The following is a 20,953-nucleotide window of genomic DNA, read 5'->3' as shown; positions in this document are numbered from 1 at the left end:
TAAAATAGGAGTATGAATCGGCCCTTAGTTTTACAGCAATGGTTCTCAACCTTTTCAGGCCGTGCCCCCGCCCTCAAATAATCCAATTTGGACAAGCACTTGGAATTGTAATATATAGGAGTTGAGGCATTAGATTTATTTTGACTTGGTTCCACAAATAAAAGTCAGTTAAAATGTCCCTTCACTGTCCCGAACCCACAGGTTGAGAGTGAGAAGCACCACTGTGTGTACCAAGTTACTTCCTACAACAAATAACCTTCCACTGCGCAAAAAGCATGGAATACGGATGTGTATATTACAGGAAACTCCCGTTAAACTTTCCAACAAACTCTCGAATTGTACCATCACACCTGTATATTACCGTATATTACATGTATATGCCCGCTAAACTTGAGGTTTACGGGCAAAATACAGTACCCGTAATTGCCCGTTAACTCTTTTCACGCAGTGTTCGTCGAGGTACCGTCGAGCTTAAATGGTTAATGTGTGTGTGTGTGTGTGTGTGTGTGTGTGTGTGTGTGTGTGTGTGTGTGTGTGCGTGTGTGTGTGTGTGTGTGTGCGTGTGTGTGCGTGTGCGTGCACAGCGTGCCTACAGCAAGCAGCTAGTTGTGTGTGTGTCTCAGAGCAGCCAGCGGGTGCTGCTCACGGCCCAGGGCCAGGGCGAGGAGCCTCGGTTGGAGTGGGGTCCCACCGTGCTGGGCCTCGGGCCCTGTCTGCCCCTCAGTGCCGGGGACAAGGCCGAGGTGACCGTCAGGAACCCCTGCTCCTTCCCCGTCGAGTTCTACTCTCTGGAGTTCGACACGCAGTACCTGGACGAGGAAAAGGTAAATGACTCCCTTCTTGTTTTCTTACGGGGTGCATACTTACCGGTAGTTTAGACTAGTCATTGGTTAGACATGGGTTAAGGTTAGGTTTAGGTGTGCTGCCCCGTGGGAGGTTAGGTTTAGGGTGAGGGTTTGAGATAGGTTGTAGTTGTAGGACTAATGACTGGTCTAACCAATGACTAGTCTAAACCAAAAACTGTCGTACTGCACCCTTTCTTACGCATAAAAGTCTGAAAACTAAAATAATTATGTGGATCTTGGGATCCACATAGAAGTGGCTGAGTGTGGCTCCGCTGTGGATCTTGGTCTTCATGCTCACAATTGTGAGCATGTAGATCTGCTATTTTTAAAACATGCTTTTTTATACTATATATTATTATTTGGAAACTTGTGAAATGGGACCTTCTGCATAACAATACTTTCTACTCTAAGGACATTTTGATGCCAATGCATTTTGTATTTTTACTCAAGCTAATTTTGAATTCTGTACCTGTAAACAGAATATTTCTACATTCCAGTATTGATACTTTTACTTAAGTAAAGAGATGTGAGTACTCTTTCCACCACTGGGAAAACATCCCTGCATATAGAGGGTAGGCACATGCATAAAGTGAGTGGCAAATTGAGTGGCAAAGTGAGTTTAATGTCGTTTAACGCAATCAGGCAGGACTTTTCTGTTTGGATGTATGGGCTATCAAGGCCAGAAAGCAGTTTTTTGCCACTCCGTAGGCGTTAACTCACGCGTAACGTGTGATGTTGAAGTCAAGTCACACGCATATACCCGCTATTCAAGTCCAGGCGAATAGCGCCGGTCCATTTGACCCTCTGTGGCGTTTGTGTCCGTGCAGATCCTCCGCGTGACGAAGGGTTACGATGAGAGGAACCTCCTGCTGCTTCCTCCCAGGAGTCCTGGCGAAGGTCTGCCTCCAGAGCTGCTGGAGCACTACAGAGGTAGACTCCTCCTAGAGTCCCATAATTAAACTCAGACAAAGTAGATGCCAGCGTGATACTCTGCCTTTAATAGCGTGAGATTTATAGATTTTGGGGCCTAAATTATATATTAGAAGCTTTTTATCAAGAAGGGAGGGAAAACGGCAGGGGGTGCTCTAGCGCCCCCTAGTGTCTATCTGTGCATGCCACTGCATGCACGCACAATGTATGCACACAGAGTACATGCACACACAAGATGGATGTAATCATAGATTGTGTGTGTTTCTGTACCGTAGAGCTTTTGACCTCTGACCCCTGTGATGAAGAGGTGTGTGACGACAAGAGGGAGGGGCCAGAACAGATCCCTGACCAATCACAGGGCAGGGAAAAGGTATCCCTGGAGTCCAAGGAAGGAGCACCTTATGGTATGTCATGTAATAATAATAATAATATGGTATGTATCTCAGTAATAATGAACTGATCTGAAGGAAGTACATCAAAGCTCTTAGTGTCTTCTGTGTTGACGTTGGAACGTGGCTTTGAGTTGTACTTTTAACAGTATTATACTATTATTTTTTACACAAAAAATTGGCACTAAATGAATGAAAGGTACTTGCGATAATTTACCTCTTCTTATACCCTCATTCTTTGCATGCCTCTGTCTCCAAACTCATCCAGAGAGCGGGCTGCGTGGTCTTGGACAGCTGGAGACGACTCCCGTCTCCAGAGCCATCGCGCGCCACATGGGCCTCGACATGTCGCCCGAGGGTCTGGCGGCACGCAACCGCAGAGGCGTGGCTCTCGTTGTGCACGGGGCGCCTCTGACAGGTGGGATTTTAGCGGTCAGCGCACAGGGTCAGGTGACACTACTATACTGTAGGTCAGGCATAGCGGTCATCATTGCACGCAGGGGATGATTAGTAGGAAATGGATGAATGTGTATGTACTAAGAACCTCATCTGAATGGCTGGACATGTCAGTGGAAATGGGCCAATGGCAGTGGTTCCCACCGGTGTGGACTTTTTATTATTTATTTATTTATTTATTTATTTATTTATTTATTTATTTATTTATTTATTTATTTATTTATTTATTTATTTATTTATTTATTTATTTATTTATTTATTTATTTATTTATTTATTTATTTATTTATTTATTTATTTATTTGCTACTTTATACTGTATGCACACTCATTTCCCATTACAGAGGCAAATTCTATAGCCTATATACGCTAAAATAACAAAAAATAAAAACACACAAAACAACAACATTTTAAGTACTTTCAACTTGACATGCCCTATTTTGGGTATGTCATCATAGGTGACATTTCTGTTTATTTGTAATTCTTCACACATTTTCAAAAATAGACAAGCTACAAGTTCACAGCGCATTGTGAGCTCGTAGATTGGCTGCTACAGGCGTGCCTTGGGATTTTGACAAAAAGTTTGGAAAGCACTGGCCCTCACCAACAGTATATAATCCCAGTATGACACGTGTGTGTGTGTGTGTGTGCGCGCGGTGGTCCTCTCCTGTTCCCAGGTAAGAGCAGTACAGCGACAGCCCTGGCACATCACTATGGAGGGGCGTGTCTGAGCATGGACGCCGTGGTCACAGAGGCGTTGACCAGTGGCACCTCACCGGCCAGTCTGACCGCCAGACAGCTCTACCAGGGTGCCGCTACAGAGCACGCTCAGAAGAAGGCAGAGGAGGCCGGTAAGAGAGGAGAAACGGAGACCAAGATGTCTGCTTTGAATGAAAACATAAAATAAATTCACACTCGCCTGGTAATGTTTGTTTAACCCATTTAGGCCTGACCTCAAAATATTTTCACGATTTTTCAAAATTTTCAATAGCTAAATTATAACATAATATTTACACCAAAAGGGGTTCCCGCCCCAAAATGGGTTAAAGTGCTCTAAACAAACATTAGAAAGTCCATAGACTTGGCTGCTGCTCTGTTTGTTTAAAACAAACAATACAACGTCCATAGACTTGGCTTCTACTCTGTTTAAAGTGATCTAAACAAACATTAAAAAGTCCGTAGACTTTGGCTGCCAATCTGCCATATTATGATGTCATTCTGAAAGCCGGGTGCTATAGCGCCCCTCAGAAATATAACTTGAATAACCTCTGCATTTGTTTTTGTATTGTGACCTTGTATACACATACACAGGATAGATGGATAGATGGATAGATAGATGACGTTCGTGTGTGTGTGTGTGTGTGTGTGTGTGTGTGTGTGTGTGTGTGTGTGTGTGTGTGTGTGTGTGTGTGTGTGTGTGTGTGTGTGTGTGTGTGTGTGTGTGTGTGTGTGTGTGTGTGTGTGTGTGTGTGTGTGTGTGTGCGCGCGTTTACAGCCCAGGTTTCTCAAGACACAATGGCCGCTGTTCCTGTCCCTGCTGCTGCCCTCACCACAGCTCCAGCTCCCGACGGATCTCCTGTCGTGGGGACTCTTAGCATGGAGGCGTTGGCTAAACACACAGAGGACGCGCGACACAGCGCTGACTCCAGGGCGCCGAAGAAGACCGCCGGGGGCTCACTAACTAAACACACGGACGACGGCAGACACAGCGCTGACTCCAGGGCGCCGAAGAAGACCGCCGGGGGCTCACTAACTAAACACACGGACGACGGCAGACACAGCGCTGACTCCAGGGCGCCGAAGAAGACCGGGGGCTCAGTGACCACCATTTCTCAGGTTCTGTTCAAGCCCTCTACGTTGTTCCCAGTACTTTAACACAGGACTACAGTGTATGATTCAGAGAACCACTGTAGAAGTACCACTTCTATGTAGTACCACTATTAATGGCTTAGTAAACTGCTGCTACACAGCATTTACATCATCAACACTATTGGGGTGACATTTTAAATGTTTTATTTCTTTTTAGCCGTTTACTAGTCGTGTATACCACACTATACCAACAACTTATTTAAACACAATATATGCCAGACCCGTGATTTCTCAGGTTTCTTTAATGTAATTTGACGCAGAATTAATAGTATTTTATTTACCGTCTGTTAGCTGTTTTTAGCACCATCACTAGCCTCCGATGACTCCCATGGTGTGACGTCATCAAATATCCCCGTACACGCACGCTATCTAAAACATCTTTAGGGGCTCAGATTGAGATAAAGGATGATGTTTACAGCCTAATAAAACTTTATTGTCGCGAGTGGACAGCCAATGTTTACATCCAGAGAAGACGGCATGGACATGAGGCTACGTGTCATCACAAAATCACTTCTTGTTCATCTAGGCTCAACTAGGCTGTGTAAAGAAGCCTTGTTGAAGATATTATCTGGGACCTACTACTGAGTTTAGCCACCAGCTGGCGGCACTTAGTGCTTTGTGTATAATAAAATAAAACACCTGTGTGACGTTCTTATCATCATACATCAAATCATCGTTCATCACATACATCACATTCCGTGCTCAGCCAATCAAATCCTCACAATTCGCGTCTTCACTTTTCTTTTGGCTCCAATGTTTGTGTTTACACAGACATGGAGAGCTGGGCATAGAAGGGGCTAGCGCCCCTCAAAAACTGTATACAAGAAACCAATAAATACATGAAAAACAGGAAACATGTACAGTAGGCCTACTCTGGGCATGGATTTAAATAAACCAACTGTACTGTCTGATGTCTGATGTGCAGGGTGGTCAAACTCAGAGTGTGATTCTGAACCCCGTGGGAGTCAATCTCAGTCATCTCTTACCGGAACAGCTGCTGGTTGAAATCCTGGCAGAAAGACTACAGGTAAATTAGTCTAATAATTATAATAACTTCATTTGTAACCTATAGCACTTTTTAAAACAGGAAGGAATTACAAAGTGCTGAACAGAAATAACACGTGTAAATTAATTAAAATGGAATATTGAACATTTTTGAAAGATTTCGACAATGTTTAATGATTTAGGAATTTTTCAAAAACATAAACTTCTCTTCTGGAGGTCCCTGGCAGAAGAAAAGAAATCTGATGGGGGTCCACAGCTAAATACATAATATAGCAGTCCTTGTAGAATTGGCATCAGGTCTTAATGGGTTAATTGAAAGGGATAAAGTATTTTCATAGATGTTACCTAAAAGCAGTGTTGATTTTGTCAACTAATACTATGACAAAAAATGTTCGTCGACTACCATTTTTCACTGACGAAGACTGTATGGAAACTAAATGAAAACTAAGCTATGATGACTAAAACTATTAAAGAGCAAATGTATTGACAATTTCGTCATCAAATAAAAACTAGACTAAAATGTTAGGAAGGGACCAAGGAACAAGAGATCCAGTATAAGTCATTTTACACTTGGTTGCATGCTGGAAATAGATCTACAAGCTCACAACTCATAACGAGCTACATGCTCACAACTCAGCGTGCCGCGTTATGAGCTTGTAGATGGATAAAACAGTCATGACGACTGCATCAAGACCCACCAGAATACATTTTAGTCGACTAAATCAACTGTATATTTAGTCGACTAAAACTAGACTAACACTAAAACATTCCATGGGTGACTAAAACCAAAATCTACATTTGCTATCAAAATCAACACTGCCTATAATGTTTGGTCGACAGCTGAGCGACTGTCACCGCGCCGTGGTGATGGACGGCCTGGAGTGCACGTACACGCGCTCAGTGGCCAGCAGTCTACAGGTGGTCCTGAAGGCCTTCAACGACCGCAGACACATCTACCTGGTGGACCTGTCCGACTCCTTCACTGCCCTGAGCACACGGCACCGAGCGCAGCAGGAGGCTACGGGTAACACACGCACGCACGCACGCGCACACATACATTTCTGATAAGATACAATAGTACGATTATTATGAGCTTATGAGCTCTATTATGAGCTCTGGTTAGGATACATTGACATAACAACGCGTCATCAGAGCGCAGGGAGGGGCGTCACCTGCGACTCCGCGGCTCCGCCCACCCCCCGGGGTAAGATTTGTGATTTGTGATTTGCTCTCGTTCACTGCAATGCAATTTGCGGCATTTTCAAAACAATATTGCGCAGAGTAGCGATTATCTAACGTATTTGCAATGCCATACGTTGAAAGATCTGTTGCCCGCGGACAAGGCACGTTACCTCCGCAAGTTAGATATTATCGGCATAGGTGTTTGCCGTATGTGATTAAGGATTGGAAAAAGTTGCATTGGCAGCCATAGAAAATTCTGCCCGGGGTAAAACACCGGATGTGATGTTTTTGGGCGTTCCTGTCTTGTTAAAAAACCGGCTGTGACGTTTTTGGGCGTTCCTGTCTTGTTTCGTGTCAGTGTATGCCTCTCGGGCGCCTCCCTAGGGAGGTCCTCGACGCATGTCCCACTGGGAGGAGACCCCGGGGCAGACCAAGGCGCAGTTGGAGGAAATACATCGACTCTCTGGCCTTGGAACGTCTCGGAATCCCCCAGGAGGAAGTCACTAATGTTGCTCTGGAGAGGGAAGTCTGGAGCTCTCTGGTGGAGCTGTTGCCCCCGCGACCCGACTACGGATAAGCGGTTGAAGATGGATGGATGGATGGATGGATGGATGGATTATGAGCTTATGGGGATATCATTTTACACCCTATGTACTGTATTTTGTAGGTCATTTTGCTTTGGTGATACATTTTGCTTTGGTGTGCGTGTGCGCGCACGTGCGTGTTCCAGAGGCCCTAGAGAGGGACGTGGCTGAGAGGGAGAAACGGCGACTGCAGGAGATGGACGAGGAAGAGTATGACGCTCTTCCAGAGGACGAAAAGGAGCTGCTCGCCAAGACACACCTGGATCAGCTCAGACAGCGCAGAGACAGGTACTACTTAGCCACACAGAACACTGCCCTATCAGCTCCTACAGCACAGAGACAGGTACTGAGACACACGGAACACTCCCCCTCAGCTCCTACAGCGCAGAGACAGGTACTGAGACACACAGAACACTGCCCTATCAGCTCCTACAGCACAGAGACAGGTACTGAGACACACGGAACACTGCCCTATCAGCTCCTACAGCACAGAGACAGGTACTGAGACAAACAGAACACTCCCCCATCAGCTCCTACAGCACAGAGACAGGTACTGAGCCACATGGAACACTCCCCCATCAGCTCCTACAGCACAGAGACAGGTACTGAGACACACGGAACACTGCCCTATCAGCTCCTACAGCACAGAGACAGGTACTGAGCCATACAGAACACTGCCCTATCAGCTCCTACAGCGCAGAGACAGGTACTGAGCCACACGGAACACTCCCCCTCAGCTCCTACAGCACAGAGACAGGTACTGAGCCACACGGAACACTCCCCCATCAGCTCCTACAGCACAGAGACAGGTACTGAGACACACGGAACACTCCCCCATCAGCTCCTACAGCACAGAGACAGGTACTGAGCCACACAGAACACTGCCCTATCAGCTCCTACAGCACAGAGACAGGTACTGAGCCACACAGAACACTCCCCCTCAGCTCCTACAGCACAGAGACAGGTACTGAGCCACACAGAACACTCCCCCATCAGCTCCTACAGCACAGAGACAGGTACTGAGACACACAGAACACTGCCCTATCAGCTCCTACAGCACAGAGACAGGTACTGAGCCACACAGAACACTGCCCTATCAGCTCCTACAGCACAGAGACAGGTACTGAGCCACACAGAACACTCCCCCATCAGCTCCTACAGCACAGAGACAGGTACTGAGCCACACAGAACACTGCCCTATCAGCTCCTACAGCACAGAGACAGGTACTGAGCCACACGGAACACTGCCCTATCAGCTCCTACAGCACAGAGACAGGTACTGAGCCACACAGAACACTCCCCCATCAGCTCCTACAGCACAGAGACAGGTACTGAGCCACACAGAACACTGCCCTATCAGCTCCTACAGCACAGAGACAGGTACTGAGCCACACAGAACACTGCCCTATCAGCTCCTACAGCACAGAGACAGGTACTGAGCCACACAGAACACTCCCCCATCAGCTCCTACAGCACAGAGACAGGTACTGAGCCACACAGAACACTGCCCTATCAGCTCCTACAGCACAGAGACAGGTACTGAGCCACACAGAACACTCCCCCATCAGCTCCTACAGCACAGAGACAGGCACTGAGACACACAGAACAACAGTGATTCTGAAAGTCAGACGTTGGAGGGGATAGTCATAGCGCCCCTCAAAAAGCACACCCAGTGTGAAGTGAGCGTTGCCTTGATGATGACACATTCTGATGATGTCTGATGATGATGTATTGAGACACATGACATCACAGCAGGCGAGATGATAAGGAATAGACACACACACACACACACACGCCCTCACACACACACACACACACACACACACACACACACACACACACACACACACACACACACACACACACACACACACACACACACACAAAGTTGGAGCAGTATGTCATGAGCCACTGTATTTGTAATATCGCTCCCCCACTTTCAATTATAGGTGTGTGTGTGTGTGTGTGTGTGTGTGTGTGTGTGTGTGTGTGTGTGTGTGTGTGTGTGTGTGTGTGTGTGTGTGTGTGTGTGTGTGTGTGTGTGTGTGTGTGTGTGTGTGTGTGTGTGTGTGTGTGTGTGTGTGTGTGTGTGTGTGTGTGTGTGTGTGTGTGTGTGTGTGTGTGTGTGTGTGTGCACACTCTGTTTCAGCTGTAATTGGCCGTGTGGAGGAGAAGGTGCTGCTATAGCCAGTGTGCCCTCAGGTGTTCTTGAATGATGTATTTGTCAGAGTTAGATGTGATTCCCGGTCTAATGTACTGTAATTTGTGCACCGAAATAAAGCATTACAATGCGCGCGCGTGTGTGTGTGTGTGTACTGTGTGTGTGCGTGCATGTGCGTGTGCCAGGGAAATGGAGCGAGCCATGAGAGAGCAGGTGGAACAGAAGCAGCAAGAGGAGGTGGAGAGGTTGAGAGAGGAGGATGAAACGAGGAGAAGGAACAAGAAGGGAGGGAGGAGGGACAATAAAGAGGACTCATCAGGGAAGAAGAGCCAGCTGGCGTCAAAACAGGTCTCTCCTCATCTCTCACGCGCACACGCAGGCGCGCTCAGCCTCAACTCAACTTTATTCATATAGCACATTTTACATGACCAGGTCAACCAAATTAAAACTAAACGATAGAATATAAGCAGACTATAGCAGGCAATATAAAGACTACAAAGCAGACTATTGCACTAATGAGGGGAACAGGGCTACCTCAGCTGACACTGAGGCCTCCTTGACCCTCCTTGGGAAGGCCAGGGAGGATAAGTGGGTCTTAAGCAAAGATTTAAAAGTCATGATGGACTGGGCAGCTCTGATGTGAAAGGGCAAATTATTCCTCTATGGCTTTACTCTTTATTTTTTGTTCCCTCCAGTCCTTGGTGGCGCCAGAAGGCAGAAAGATGTCGTCCTGCAACACCACTAAAGAATCACATGAAGACATGCATGGTACTGTAGAAAGCTGTAGAAAGCGAAAGCTTGTCAGCATCTGTCATGAACGACGACAGCTCTTGACTGAATTATTCAGTGAATAAACCGTTGCTGTTATTTGTCGCTGCTCACTGCTCATACTGTATAGAAATAGATATACTACTACTACAGTATGTATTACTACCGTATCTATTTACGTTATAAAAGTTAAAATAAAGGAACTACTTTAGCCCTATTTTGTGCCTAGACTATTAGAAAATAGCCAACTCGTTGTGAGTGTGTAGATCTGCTCATTTAAAATGAGCAGATCTACACGCTTTACATATTATTTTATGCGTTTTATTTACATATATTTTTACTTTTGCTACTTTAAGTTCATTTTGATACCAAGTACAGTTTGAATACAGAACTTCTACTTGTAACGGAGCATTTCTGCATTGCTGTGTTGAAATAATTTTGTACGTTTTCCACCACTGATTACTAACCTCATGCTGTTGACTCTGTCTGTGTTGTTGTTTCTAAATGCAGTTCCTCCGGACAGAGAGACAGACGACCCACTGAAAAAGAAGAAAAGGGACGTCAGAGACCCACTAGAGGAGTCCCCTCCACAAGCAGACGAGTCACTCAAAGAAGGGGTGGGTTCACACTCTAATATATAACTCTATGGTTCACACTCTAATATATAACTCTATGGTTCACACACGACCAGCTCAGTGGCCTTGTGGTTAGAGTGTCCGCCCTGAGACTGGGAGTTCGGGGTTCAATCCCTGGCCGGGTCATACCAAAGACTCTGAAAAATGGGACCCAGTGCCTCCCTGCTTGACACTCAGCATCAAGGGTTGGATTGGGGGTCAGTCCCTGCGACATACTAGCGTCATGTCCAGGGGGTGTACTTGTACATCAAGCTGCCTCACGCTACAGAAAAAGGAGATAGGCTCCTGCCCTATGGGCCTCATGGCTACAGAAACAGGAGATAGGCTCCTGCCCTATGGGCCTCATGGCTCGGCAAGGCTACTTATGGTTCACACTCTTATATATAACTCTATGGTTCACACTCACTGTACAGCCTGTGGGGGATGAATGCAAACCATAGGCTACAGTATATGATTCATATGATAAGCAACCTGCAGCTCAGCGCTGCAGGTTGCATAACAGTGGTGGGAATCGGCTAAACAAGTTCAGAATTGCAGTATACTACAGTAGCCAATGAATACAAATGAGACTACAAGCTGCATGCCGTCCGATGGGGTGGGAATCAGTTATAAATCTATTTCAAAATTGCACATGCTGTAGTACAGCTACATGACAATGTTATGGTAGTAAACAAGACCACAAACGTTGGGTCAACAACGTACGCATTTAGGAATGTTGATATGAAACCTATTTTCTGCTCACAGATATTGTTTTCATACTTTTGTTCCAGCTGTTGTAAATGTGAAATTAATCAATATCGAGCAACTGCATAGACTATTTCTCGCCTAGACAGACAGACAGACAGACAGACAGACAGACAGACAGACAGACAGACAGACAGAGCATTATAAATCTAGTCCTTCTGGCAGCTGACAATGTATTAGTCTGAAACAAAGCATGGAATGCCAAATCATAAAAAGTATCATTAAAAAAGTAGAAAATAATTGTGTTAACACAGACGTAAGGGCAAGCGGGGTCGTCAACCTGCCACCAGGGTTATATCTGTCCATATATCCCCCTTCTCTTCACAGCTGCTGGTTTTATGGGGGTGGCTATTGTTCGGTGGATATTTAATGAGCACTTGACTTTGACTTTGACTTTATATCACACTAACGGGCAGCTCTATAAAACTGCTTAAAGTATATATCAAAACTTGCAGAGTCGTTCGTGTAAGCATAAACCGCTGTGATGAAATGTTATTTACAGCCAGGTGCATACAGTATAGTTACTATACTGTAAAACACAGACGTCAGGGGCCAGGGCAAGCGGGGTCGTCAAACTGCCACCAGGGTTATGAGTGAATACAGACCATATATCTACACCTGGCTGTAAACTATAGTAGGTGAAATGGAATATATTGCGATGGCGTGTAGACACACACACAGCAATGTGCATTTTGGAAATAGCCCATCTGCAAAGCTCACAGCGTGTAACATTGTGCGCTTGTAAATCTGCTATTTTTTTAAATGTCACTTACTACAGTAGTCTTGCGTGGCCAGACTGTCACCTCCCGCAATTTTCAAATGTTTCTGTATACAGTCTGGAGCAACGGAAGCTCTGGTCAAGAGCAAAGCGATGAAGTGTTTCTGAAGCCGCCTCCTCCCCGCTTCCATTTCGTCTTTACAGTCACGCAAATCTATCCTAAATCTAAATTATCCAAGCATTTAATAAAGCTCGCTGCTTAGTAGAAATGGAAATTAAAAAAATAAAATGTAAAGATATTTTTAAATATATTTTCGTGAACGGAAAAATGACGAACAGATGCCAGCTTCCGTGTTCATATTCCGGGAGGTGTAGTTCCAGACTCTAGAACAGCATTTGGAGATTGTGGAATAGTTGTGAACGCAATGAGCACTAACTATGAGACCCTGCAGATCATGTCTGTGTGTCCTTGTGTGTGTCTGTCCCGCTGCTACACCACCCGCCCGCCACCAGAGGGCGCAGCTGTATCACACAAAACACACGCACGCACGCACTCACACACACACACACACGACTTAACTTAAAAAAAACTTAACTTAAAAAAAAAACGTAACTTTAAATGAAAAAGAAAAAACACAAAAAAACTTAACTTAAAAAAAAACTTTAAAAACACTTAACTTAAAAAAACTTAACTTAAAAATAAAATCTTAAACTTAAAAAAACACAAAAAAACTTAACTTAAAAAAATACTTTAAAAACACTTAACTTAAAAAAAACTTAACTTAAAAATAAAATCTTAAAAAAACACAAAAAAGAGAACTTTAAAAAGAAAACCTTAAAAAAGTATGTAATTTATTCTAATTGTTGTTATTGCCATTTACGAGCTGCGTTCGCTTCCCGCGTTTGAGCGTCTTACTTGTTGTCTGGCTACAGTATATACACAAGATTACTCACTGTATAACGACATGCCCATATTAGGGATGCCTGGTGGAAAGTCTGGGGAAACATAATCCACACGGCTCCCAAAAGGAAAGCCACCTGCTTACACAGTTGGTTACACAGTGTAACTGTAACTGTGCTCCTCCACCCTCCTGGCAGCAGCAGCCCAGTGAGGAAACCCGCCGCCTGCAGTCTGCCTTCCGGGCCTACGAGCGGAGCGGGCCTCACGTGGCCCACATCCTCCGGCACTGGGACCGGACGCAGGGTCTGCTGCTGGTCCCGCTCCTCGCCGACGAAGCCCTGCCCGGGGAGACGGAGGAGCTCCCCCAAGAGAGACAGGTTCGCTCGGCTTCTCGCTCACTCTGCGCTCAATTCTAAGATATATATATATATGTATGTATATACACATATACACACTGGATTGGAGCAGCACACACACTGTCTCTCTTCCACTGGTATCCTGTTTTTTACAATACCAAGTCATTTTCTATGGGAAAATAAGTTATAATAATAATATTCCAATATAATCGATATTCGGGCCACAAGACCAATATTCAATTGTAATTTCTGAGGAATGTTAACAACAGCCCTACCTTGCGTACACACAAACACAGCCCCCGGCTGGTAAAAAGACCAGGAGAGAGCGAGAGAAGGAGAAGGAGAGGCAGAAGGCGGAGGCTTCCTCTCAGTCTCCGGCCCCGAGCCAGGCACAGCCACCAGGGGCCCCGAGCCAGGCACAGCCTCTGGGGGCCCCAAGCCAGGCACAGCCACTAGGGGCCCCAAGCCATGCACACCTGCCGGGGGCCCCGAGCTACGCACACCTGCCGGGGGCTCCGAGCCAGGGCCAAGCACAGCCGCTGGGGGAAGGATACACCGTGACGGGAGAAGAGGAGCCGTCCTCGCCTGATGTCATCCCACACATCCTGCTAGCCGTGACGGGACAAAACCAACCCAGTACCACCACAGAGCTGCTCCAAGGAGGCAGCCTGCCTCCGCTGGAGGAGGTATGACTTACGTTACATGTCGCGTGTTTGTTTTGTACTAACCCTCCGAACATCACCACCCGACAGACAGCACAATAATTGCATTGTATGTAGTCATACTGTAGCACTTCATAGTACATAATGTATAGCATAGTATAGTATAGTTTATATTGTATAATGTCATTACATAGATATGTTCTAGTTACGTTCTTAGCTTACGCATGTTTCATGATAAATGCATTTTATATATGTGATGTATTCCCATGCTTTTTTTTGTTCTTGCCTAATGTAAGTCACTCTGGATTAAGAGCGTCTGCTAAATGCCTAAATTGTCTATTTGGTCCTCTCTCTGCACTCCTCATCAGGTGTTGGACGCTCTGGGTCTGGGTCCCAGCGGCCCACCCATCCCTCCTCCCACGACCTTCTCCGTCGTTCCTTTTCCAGAGGAGAGGGCGGTGCCTCGCGGTCAGCTGACCCGCTGCGACCGCTTGACCTTCCTGGTCCCCTCGAGCTCCGAGGAGGTTGGGGGCGACAGGCCGTGTGCTGCAGAGGCCAATACGGACGCACTCGCACCGCCACCCACAAAGGTGTGTCTGTGTACCTGCTTGCAAACACGTGTTGACAGCATTTCTGAGCGGACCTAGCCACTCCAACATGTAACTTTGTGTGTATCATACATGTATACACACAAAGTAAATAATACACAGACACACATACACAGTGTACGTACTGTATGTGTGTCTGTTCCTTATTATTCCGCCCCTTGTGACACCATGTGGGTCAATATATCATCATCATCAGGGATCACCATCATACATTATCATTGAATATTTGACCGTGTTAACCCATTTTGGGCGGGAACCCCTTTTGGTGTTTTAAACATTATGTTATATTTTAGCTATTGAAAAATAGCATAGATCTACAAGCTCATAGCGTGCCACCGAGTGGCGCGCTACGACCTTGAAGGTCTGCTATTTTTGAAAAATCGTGAAAGCGAACATTTTTAACTAAAATATTTGCTTCTGGGGGGTCCCTGGAACTACATATTTTGATGGAGCCCAATGGAGATAATTCTGGGGGTCCTTGACATGAAAAAGGTTGAGCACCCAAGAGGATAAATTCTATAATAAGTGGGAAAAGTGGAATCTCTTCTCTCAGCCTAGCAATATTGCAATAGGATTTCATTGAATGTTTTTTGTAATATGAGAAATGCAGCCTTTTTTTCGTTTACTTTTTGTCTTTTTCTTTTTCTTTCCGTTTACTCTTGTCAGTTGTGTTTTTCTTGTCTGTTCTTCCTTCAATAAAAATTAAGTGAAAAAAGAAAAGAAAAAGGTTGAGCACCACTGACATAGAAACGTAGGTTTTTCAGAAATGTTTTTGGATTCAGAAGCATTTCTTTTAATCGACCTCAGTCCAAAATGTGTTAACTCATTTGCTGTCAGAGTAAATTAATAAATAATTCTGCCCTTTTTCCTTACATTTCAAGTAGTCACAGAATATTTATCTCCAGTACGGTCGTTCCTCGGATCGTTGATGAACACGGACGTTTTCTCACTGTAACAAAATAGGTTACAGCTTATTGTTACGCTGCTGCTCGCTGAAACTATAAGACTACGGTAAAGATACCAAGGAATCGACGGTGATGTCACTGTTATGCAACACGGGAGTATAGCGCGGACTTGACTTGAAGCTGTTTATAAACCACAGTCAGTGACTGTGACATCACTGACGAAACCTTGCTGTCTTCATGCGACGGAGTCAACCTTTCACCGCTGTTTGGAAAGTCCTGGTGACTGTGTGTGTGTGTGTGTGTGTGTGTGCGTGTGCGTGTGCGTGTTCAGGAGGAGGTGAGGCTGACCCCTTCTAAAGGTCGTGGGAAGAAGACATCCGCAGTTGCAAAAGACGACAAGGACAAGAAGGACAAAGACGGTCAGAGGGACAGGAGACGAACGTCAGCCAATAAGAGAGGAGCTCGGAGCTCGGACCCCTCCCCTCCACTGTCCTCTGTCTCCGCTCTGCCTGACCACGGCGAGCAAGCACGCCTGCTGCCCGGAGACACGCATGAGACTAGGCAGAGGTAAAGGAACGCACGCACGCATGTCAACATCCTAATACTGTCCAATACTTAGATAGGAAGGGGGGTCAAAAAACACTTTGGGTTTGAAATAGAAACTCGTTCTTTATAAGGTGTGATTTGGGAGCCTACAGAATTAATATCAACATCCTAATTCTGACCAATAATTAGATAGGGAGGGGGGTGAAATGATGACGGGCAGTTGCTGTTCTCAAAATATGACTCCCCAGTCAAAAAACACTGACTCACACTGACCCCCAGTCACAAAATAAATACACTTTCTAAGGTATGATTTGGGGCCCTAAAGATGAATACAAAATGAATATCAACATCTTCATATAAGTAAAAATCACACTTGTGTGAAGTGAGGCTCTTATCATCATCAGTGTTGTAACCAATGCCCTTATATCGCGTTACGTTACATAACGAAACTACTATTTGCAATAATTTCCCATTCCATAACGGCGTTGTAATTACTGTGCGTGTGTTAACCGCGTTATGGCGTTATTATGTCAACTTCATTCGAAAAAATATCACCGAATAGTAGTAGTGGTCGAAGTTGTGAATCGATATAATTCAACTAAGTTGCGGGGAAAACACAGATGTAAAAGCCCAAAGCGCTGTGCATTGCGACGGGTAGATAACATGTAGATCTGCTACTTCCAGCGCAGGAAGGGTGCATGCTTATGACACTCTTTAACTATGCATCAGCAGCCAGCGACGCTGCGACGCTGCGACAGTCACGAGCAGCAGGCGGGATGCACAGACAGATCCGACACAACTTTATTGCACACATCTGTGCTTTCATCCACGCTTCCATAGCCTTTTAAATCTTATTTCCCATCCACGGGCACAAGCAGTGAGTCAGCAGCTTCCACCCGGTGGTGTTCTGTTGTCTGACGAGGGAAGCTACTAGCTAGTAGCTAGCATGGGAGCTAACGTTCCATATTGTTAAAGGAGTTAGAACTTAAGGAGTCCTCTTTAATAACACTATACTTTCCATCCGTTCCCCAACCCCTCACACTCGCTGCTGCGTTTACACGGGCAGACACAAAGACGAATGGGAATATAATTTGGAGGTTTAACAATGAATGATGGACTGTATCGTTGCGTCTGCCCGTATTTAATGGTCAGAGTACTGTCCACAGCAGGCAGACCTGTCAAAACTACTGTATGCACTTCCCAAAAGTCAGAGACATGCCACCACCTATAAATTCAAACCCACCTGGAATATTGCTATCTCATCTTTATTCCATAGTCTTAGTTTTTCTCTAATAAAGTAGTTTTTATTTGTTTTCTAATGTTCTCCTTGAAAAGTGTCTTTAAGTACTCAGAGAAGCATTATATAAATAATACTATTATCACTATTATTATTATTACTACTTGTTTTATTGCCTATGCTTATGTAGAAAAAAAGCTCACTGCTCAGGTCAAATAGGCCTATTGATATGCGATTAAAATGTGATTAATTGAGATGAATTAATCACAAAGCCTCCAATTAATTAGATGTTTTTTTAATGGACCCATAAGTGTTTATTATTTAAGTTAGGTTTTGCCATAATCATGTCTTTTGCCATAATCAGGTAGCTTTACAACAAAGTTGTATTCGGCTATTCTGTATTCGGTTTTCGACCAACTGTTTCCTATATTCGGTATTTGGTTTCGGCCAAGAATTTCCCTTTCGGTGCATCCCTAATATCTCTATATCACTCCATATATATGGACTCATTTTTTATTTGATTATTATAAAAATAAAATTGAAGGCAAGTTGAGGCTACAATAAAGATGCCTGTCAAAATTCCTGAACATGTTTTATTGTTCCACTACATTTCATAATGTTAGGAGGGAGTTGTCTTTTCTCTTACTGTGTGACAGAACAAAAAACCTTCTTTTAAATCGTTTTTTATATTATTATTTTTTAAAGTAAAGTAAAGTAAAGTAGTTACTTTCATAATTTAATGTAAAGTAAAGTAACAAATTACTTTTTTAGATAAGTAACAATAACTATAATTCCTTACTTTTTAAAAGTAACTTCCCCAACACTGAGATTCATCATACATCATCTCATTCCGGCCAATCACAATTTGTGGACTCGCTTTTGTCTTCAATGTTTGTGTTTATGCAATGGTTGTGTTTACAAAAACACTCAACGCTGGCTATTAATTGTCAATGGCATTCAATGTTTGTGTTAACAAACCCTCAACACTGGGAATAAGAGGGTGCCCCTCAAAAATAATCTTAGTCCTTTTTCCTCCACTGCATACTGTATGTACAGTAAACGGTGTGTGCTTGTGTGCGTACAGACTGACTAGGTTCCGCTGGACAGTCCCGGCCAATGGAGAGGTCACACTGAAGCTGTGGTTCCACTCCGACACCCCAGGGACGTTCGAGGAGAGTCTGAACTTTGACCTTGTGGGCACCGGGAGACGTTACCAGCTGTTCTGCACAGGAGTGTGTCACTTCCCTTCCATCAGCAGGGACTACAAGTCAGTTAACCACCTTTAACCAGGGGTATTCAACCCTGTTCATATCAATGTCACGGACCATTATATTATAATATAATATACAATCAGGGATTGTGAATATTGGTGGTCCCCTGTATGTTTATGTAAAAACGGTCGTTCCGAGGGACAACACTGACATTATGTGGATGACGTAATCAATTTGTGATTCAAACTTATATATAGGAAACTTAAAATATTTAGAACCCATTGTAGTGGTGAGATATAAGTTGCACGCTCTGCTCACACACAAGTAGGCCATTCATGGCCAACTTGTGTGCAAAGCGCAAGTTGGCAGCTCGACAGAGTGCATTTCTAGTTGTTTTATATAAAGCACATTGAACTGCTTTGAAATGTGCAAGTACCCTTGCCTTGCCTATTTACTTACTTGGCCTTTTGAGCTTGTAGGTCAGCTATTTTCGCTGAATGTTGGTTTATTATAACATGCCCAAAATAGGGCACGCTTCAGGATTCATGACATGGGAATAACCTATTTTATGTGGAAAAACAGCAGGTAGTATCAGATTTGATCGAAGTGTACTGTGTGTGTGTGTGTGTGTGTGTGTGTGTGTGTGTGTGTGTGTGTGTGTGTGTGTGTGGTGTCTCAGGACTCTGTTTGCCTTGAATAAGAGGGTGTCTCTTGTGGAAGAAGGGCTCCAGAAGGCATACGTCATAAACACAGGCGTGTTTGAGTTTGGACCGCTTCTCTGCGGCAAGACCAGAGACAGGTGAGATAAAGAAGACGACCAGTGGTTTTATTGACCATTTCTTAATATATTGGGCATCTCTGAACCTGTGTGTGTGTGTGTGTGTGTGTGTGTGTGTGTGTGTGTGTGTGTGTGTGTACTGTATGTGTGTGTACTGTATGTGTGTGTACTGTATGTGTGTGTGTGTGTGTGTGCGTGTGCGTGCGTGTGCAGGTACAAGGAGAAGAAATACCCAGAGAACATGGCGAGGCTGGTGATCCACAACGACTCTGCCCTCAAGGCCGAGGTCCAGTTCTGCTTCCAGCATGACACCAAGGCAGCCACCTACCTCCTAGACCCCCCGACCATGACCCTCCAGCCCCATGACAAGCAGGTACAGCCATCTACCTCCTAAACCCCCGGACATGACCCTCCAGCCCCATGACAAGCAGGTACAGCCACCTACCTCCTGGACCCCCCGGCCATGACTCTCCAGCCCCATGACAAGCAGGTACAGCCACCTACCTCCTGGACCCCCCGGCTATGAGCCTCCAGCCCCATGACAAGCAGGTACAGCCACCTACCTCCTAGACCCCCCGGCTATGAGCCTCCAGCCCCATGACAAGCAGGTACAGCCACCTACCTCCTAGACCCCCCAGCCATGACTCTCCAGCCCCATGACAAGCAGGTACAGCCACCTACCTCCTGGACCCCCCGGCCATGACTCTCCAGCCCCATGACAAGCAGGTACAGCCACCTACCTCCTAGACCCCCCAGCCATGAGCCTCCAGCCCCATGACAAGCAGGTACAGCCACCTACCTCCTAGACCCCCCAGCCATGACTCTCCAGCCCCATGACAAGCAGGTACAGCCACCTACCTCCTGGACCCCCCGGCCATGACCCTCCAGCCCCATGACAAGCAGGTACAGCCACCTACCTCCTGGACCCCCCGGACATGACCCTCCAGCCCCATGACAAGCAGGTACAGCCACCTACCTCCTGGACCCCCCGACCATGACCCTCCAGCACCATGACAAGCAGGTACAGCCACCTACCTCCTGGACCCCCCGACCATGACCCTCCAGCCCCATGACTTACTTTCTATTAACTGACAGAATTATTTCGCCCCCTTTTTTTTACCTTTGTTTTTGTTTTTTATCGCTCCCCTGGTCGATCTCCTGTGTTAAAGGGGGAAAAGAAATCTCTCTATATATATAGGCTATATCCATTTCATTTGGATATGGCGTTCCCGAGTCAGAGCCGTTTGAAAACAACCTGCCTTGCTGAAAAACACAGCGAAAAAAGCCATTTCTTTTTGTGATGGTCTCTGGTTCCGTTTCCTGTATTACTGGCTATGTTCTGCTGTGTGTGCCACCAGGAGCTGACCGTGTGGGCGTACCCCACCAGCGTGGGGCAGATCTCAGACACTGTGGTGTGCTGCATCAAGGACAACCCGGAGCCCGTCACCATCCAGCTGTCCTGCTGG

The 20,953-nt window shown here is 45.5% G+C and overlaps 1 protein-coding gene across 1 annotated transcript in view; it reads left to right on the top strand.

Annotated features, from left to right (window-relative positions):
* hydin (HYDIN axonemal central pair apparatus protein) overlaps window positions 1-20,953 on the top strand; it is a gene marked incomplete at both ends in the record, with an annotated part of 178,481 nt that overhangs the window by 89,531 nt on the left and 67,997 nt on the right. Inside the window, 24 exon segments of the mRNA XM_083764015.1 lie at window positions 585-824; window positions 1,673-1,775; window positions 2,051-2,179; window positions 2,433-2,582; window positions 3,295-3,468; window positions 4,113-4,483; window positions 5,412-5,513; window positions 6,332-6,515; window positions 7,404-7,703; window positions 7,797-7,859; window positions 7,953-8,066; window positions 8,211-8,273; window positions 8,419-8,533; window positions 9,604-9,766; window positions 10,114-10,186; window positions 10,697-10,803; window positions 13,382-13,561; window positions 13,837-14,226; window positions 14,571-14,792; window positions 16,047-16,282; window positions 18,583-18,765; window positions 19,389-19,508; window positions 19,701-19,860; window positions 20,846-20,953. The exon segment at window positions 20,846-20,953 is cut by the window's right edge and continues 65 nt beyond it. Coding sequence (XP_083620141.1) covers window positions 585-824; window positions 1,673-1,775; window positions 2,051-2,179; window positions 2,433-2,582; window positions 3,295-3,468; window positions 4,113-4,483; window positions 5,412-5,513; window positions 6,332-6,515; window positions 7,404-7,703; window positions 7,797-7,859; window positions 7,953-8,066; window positions 8,211-8,273; window positions 8,419-8,533; window positions 9,604-9,766; window positions 10,114-10,186; window positions 10,697-10,803; window positions 13,382-13,561; window positions 13,837-14,226; window positions 14,571-14,792; window positions 16,047-16,282; window positions 18,583-18,765; window positions 19,389-19,508; window positions 19,701-19,860; window positions 20,846-20,953 — 4,050 coding nt within the window.

Source organism: Protomyctophum parallelum, assembly GCF_964188405.1.
Source record: "Protomyctophum parallelum genome assembly, chromosome: 4".
NCBI classification, from domain to species: Eukaryota; Metazoa; Chordata; class Actinopteri; order Myctophiformes; family Myctophidae; genus Protomyctophum; species Protomyctophum parallelum.
The sequence above is the reverse complement of the archived record's forward strand: the minus strand, read 5'-3'. Positions and strand labels throughout refer to the sequence as shown.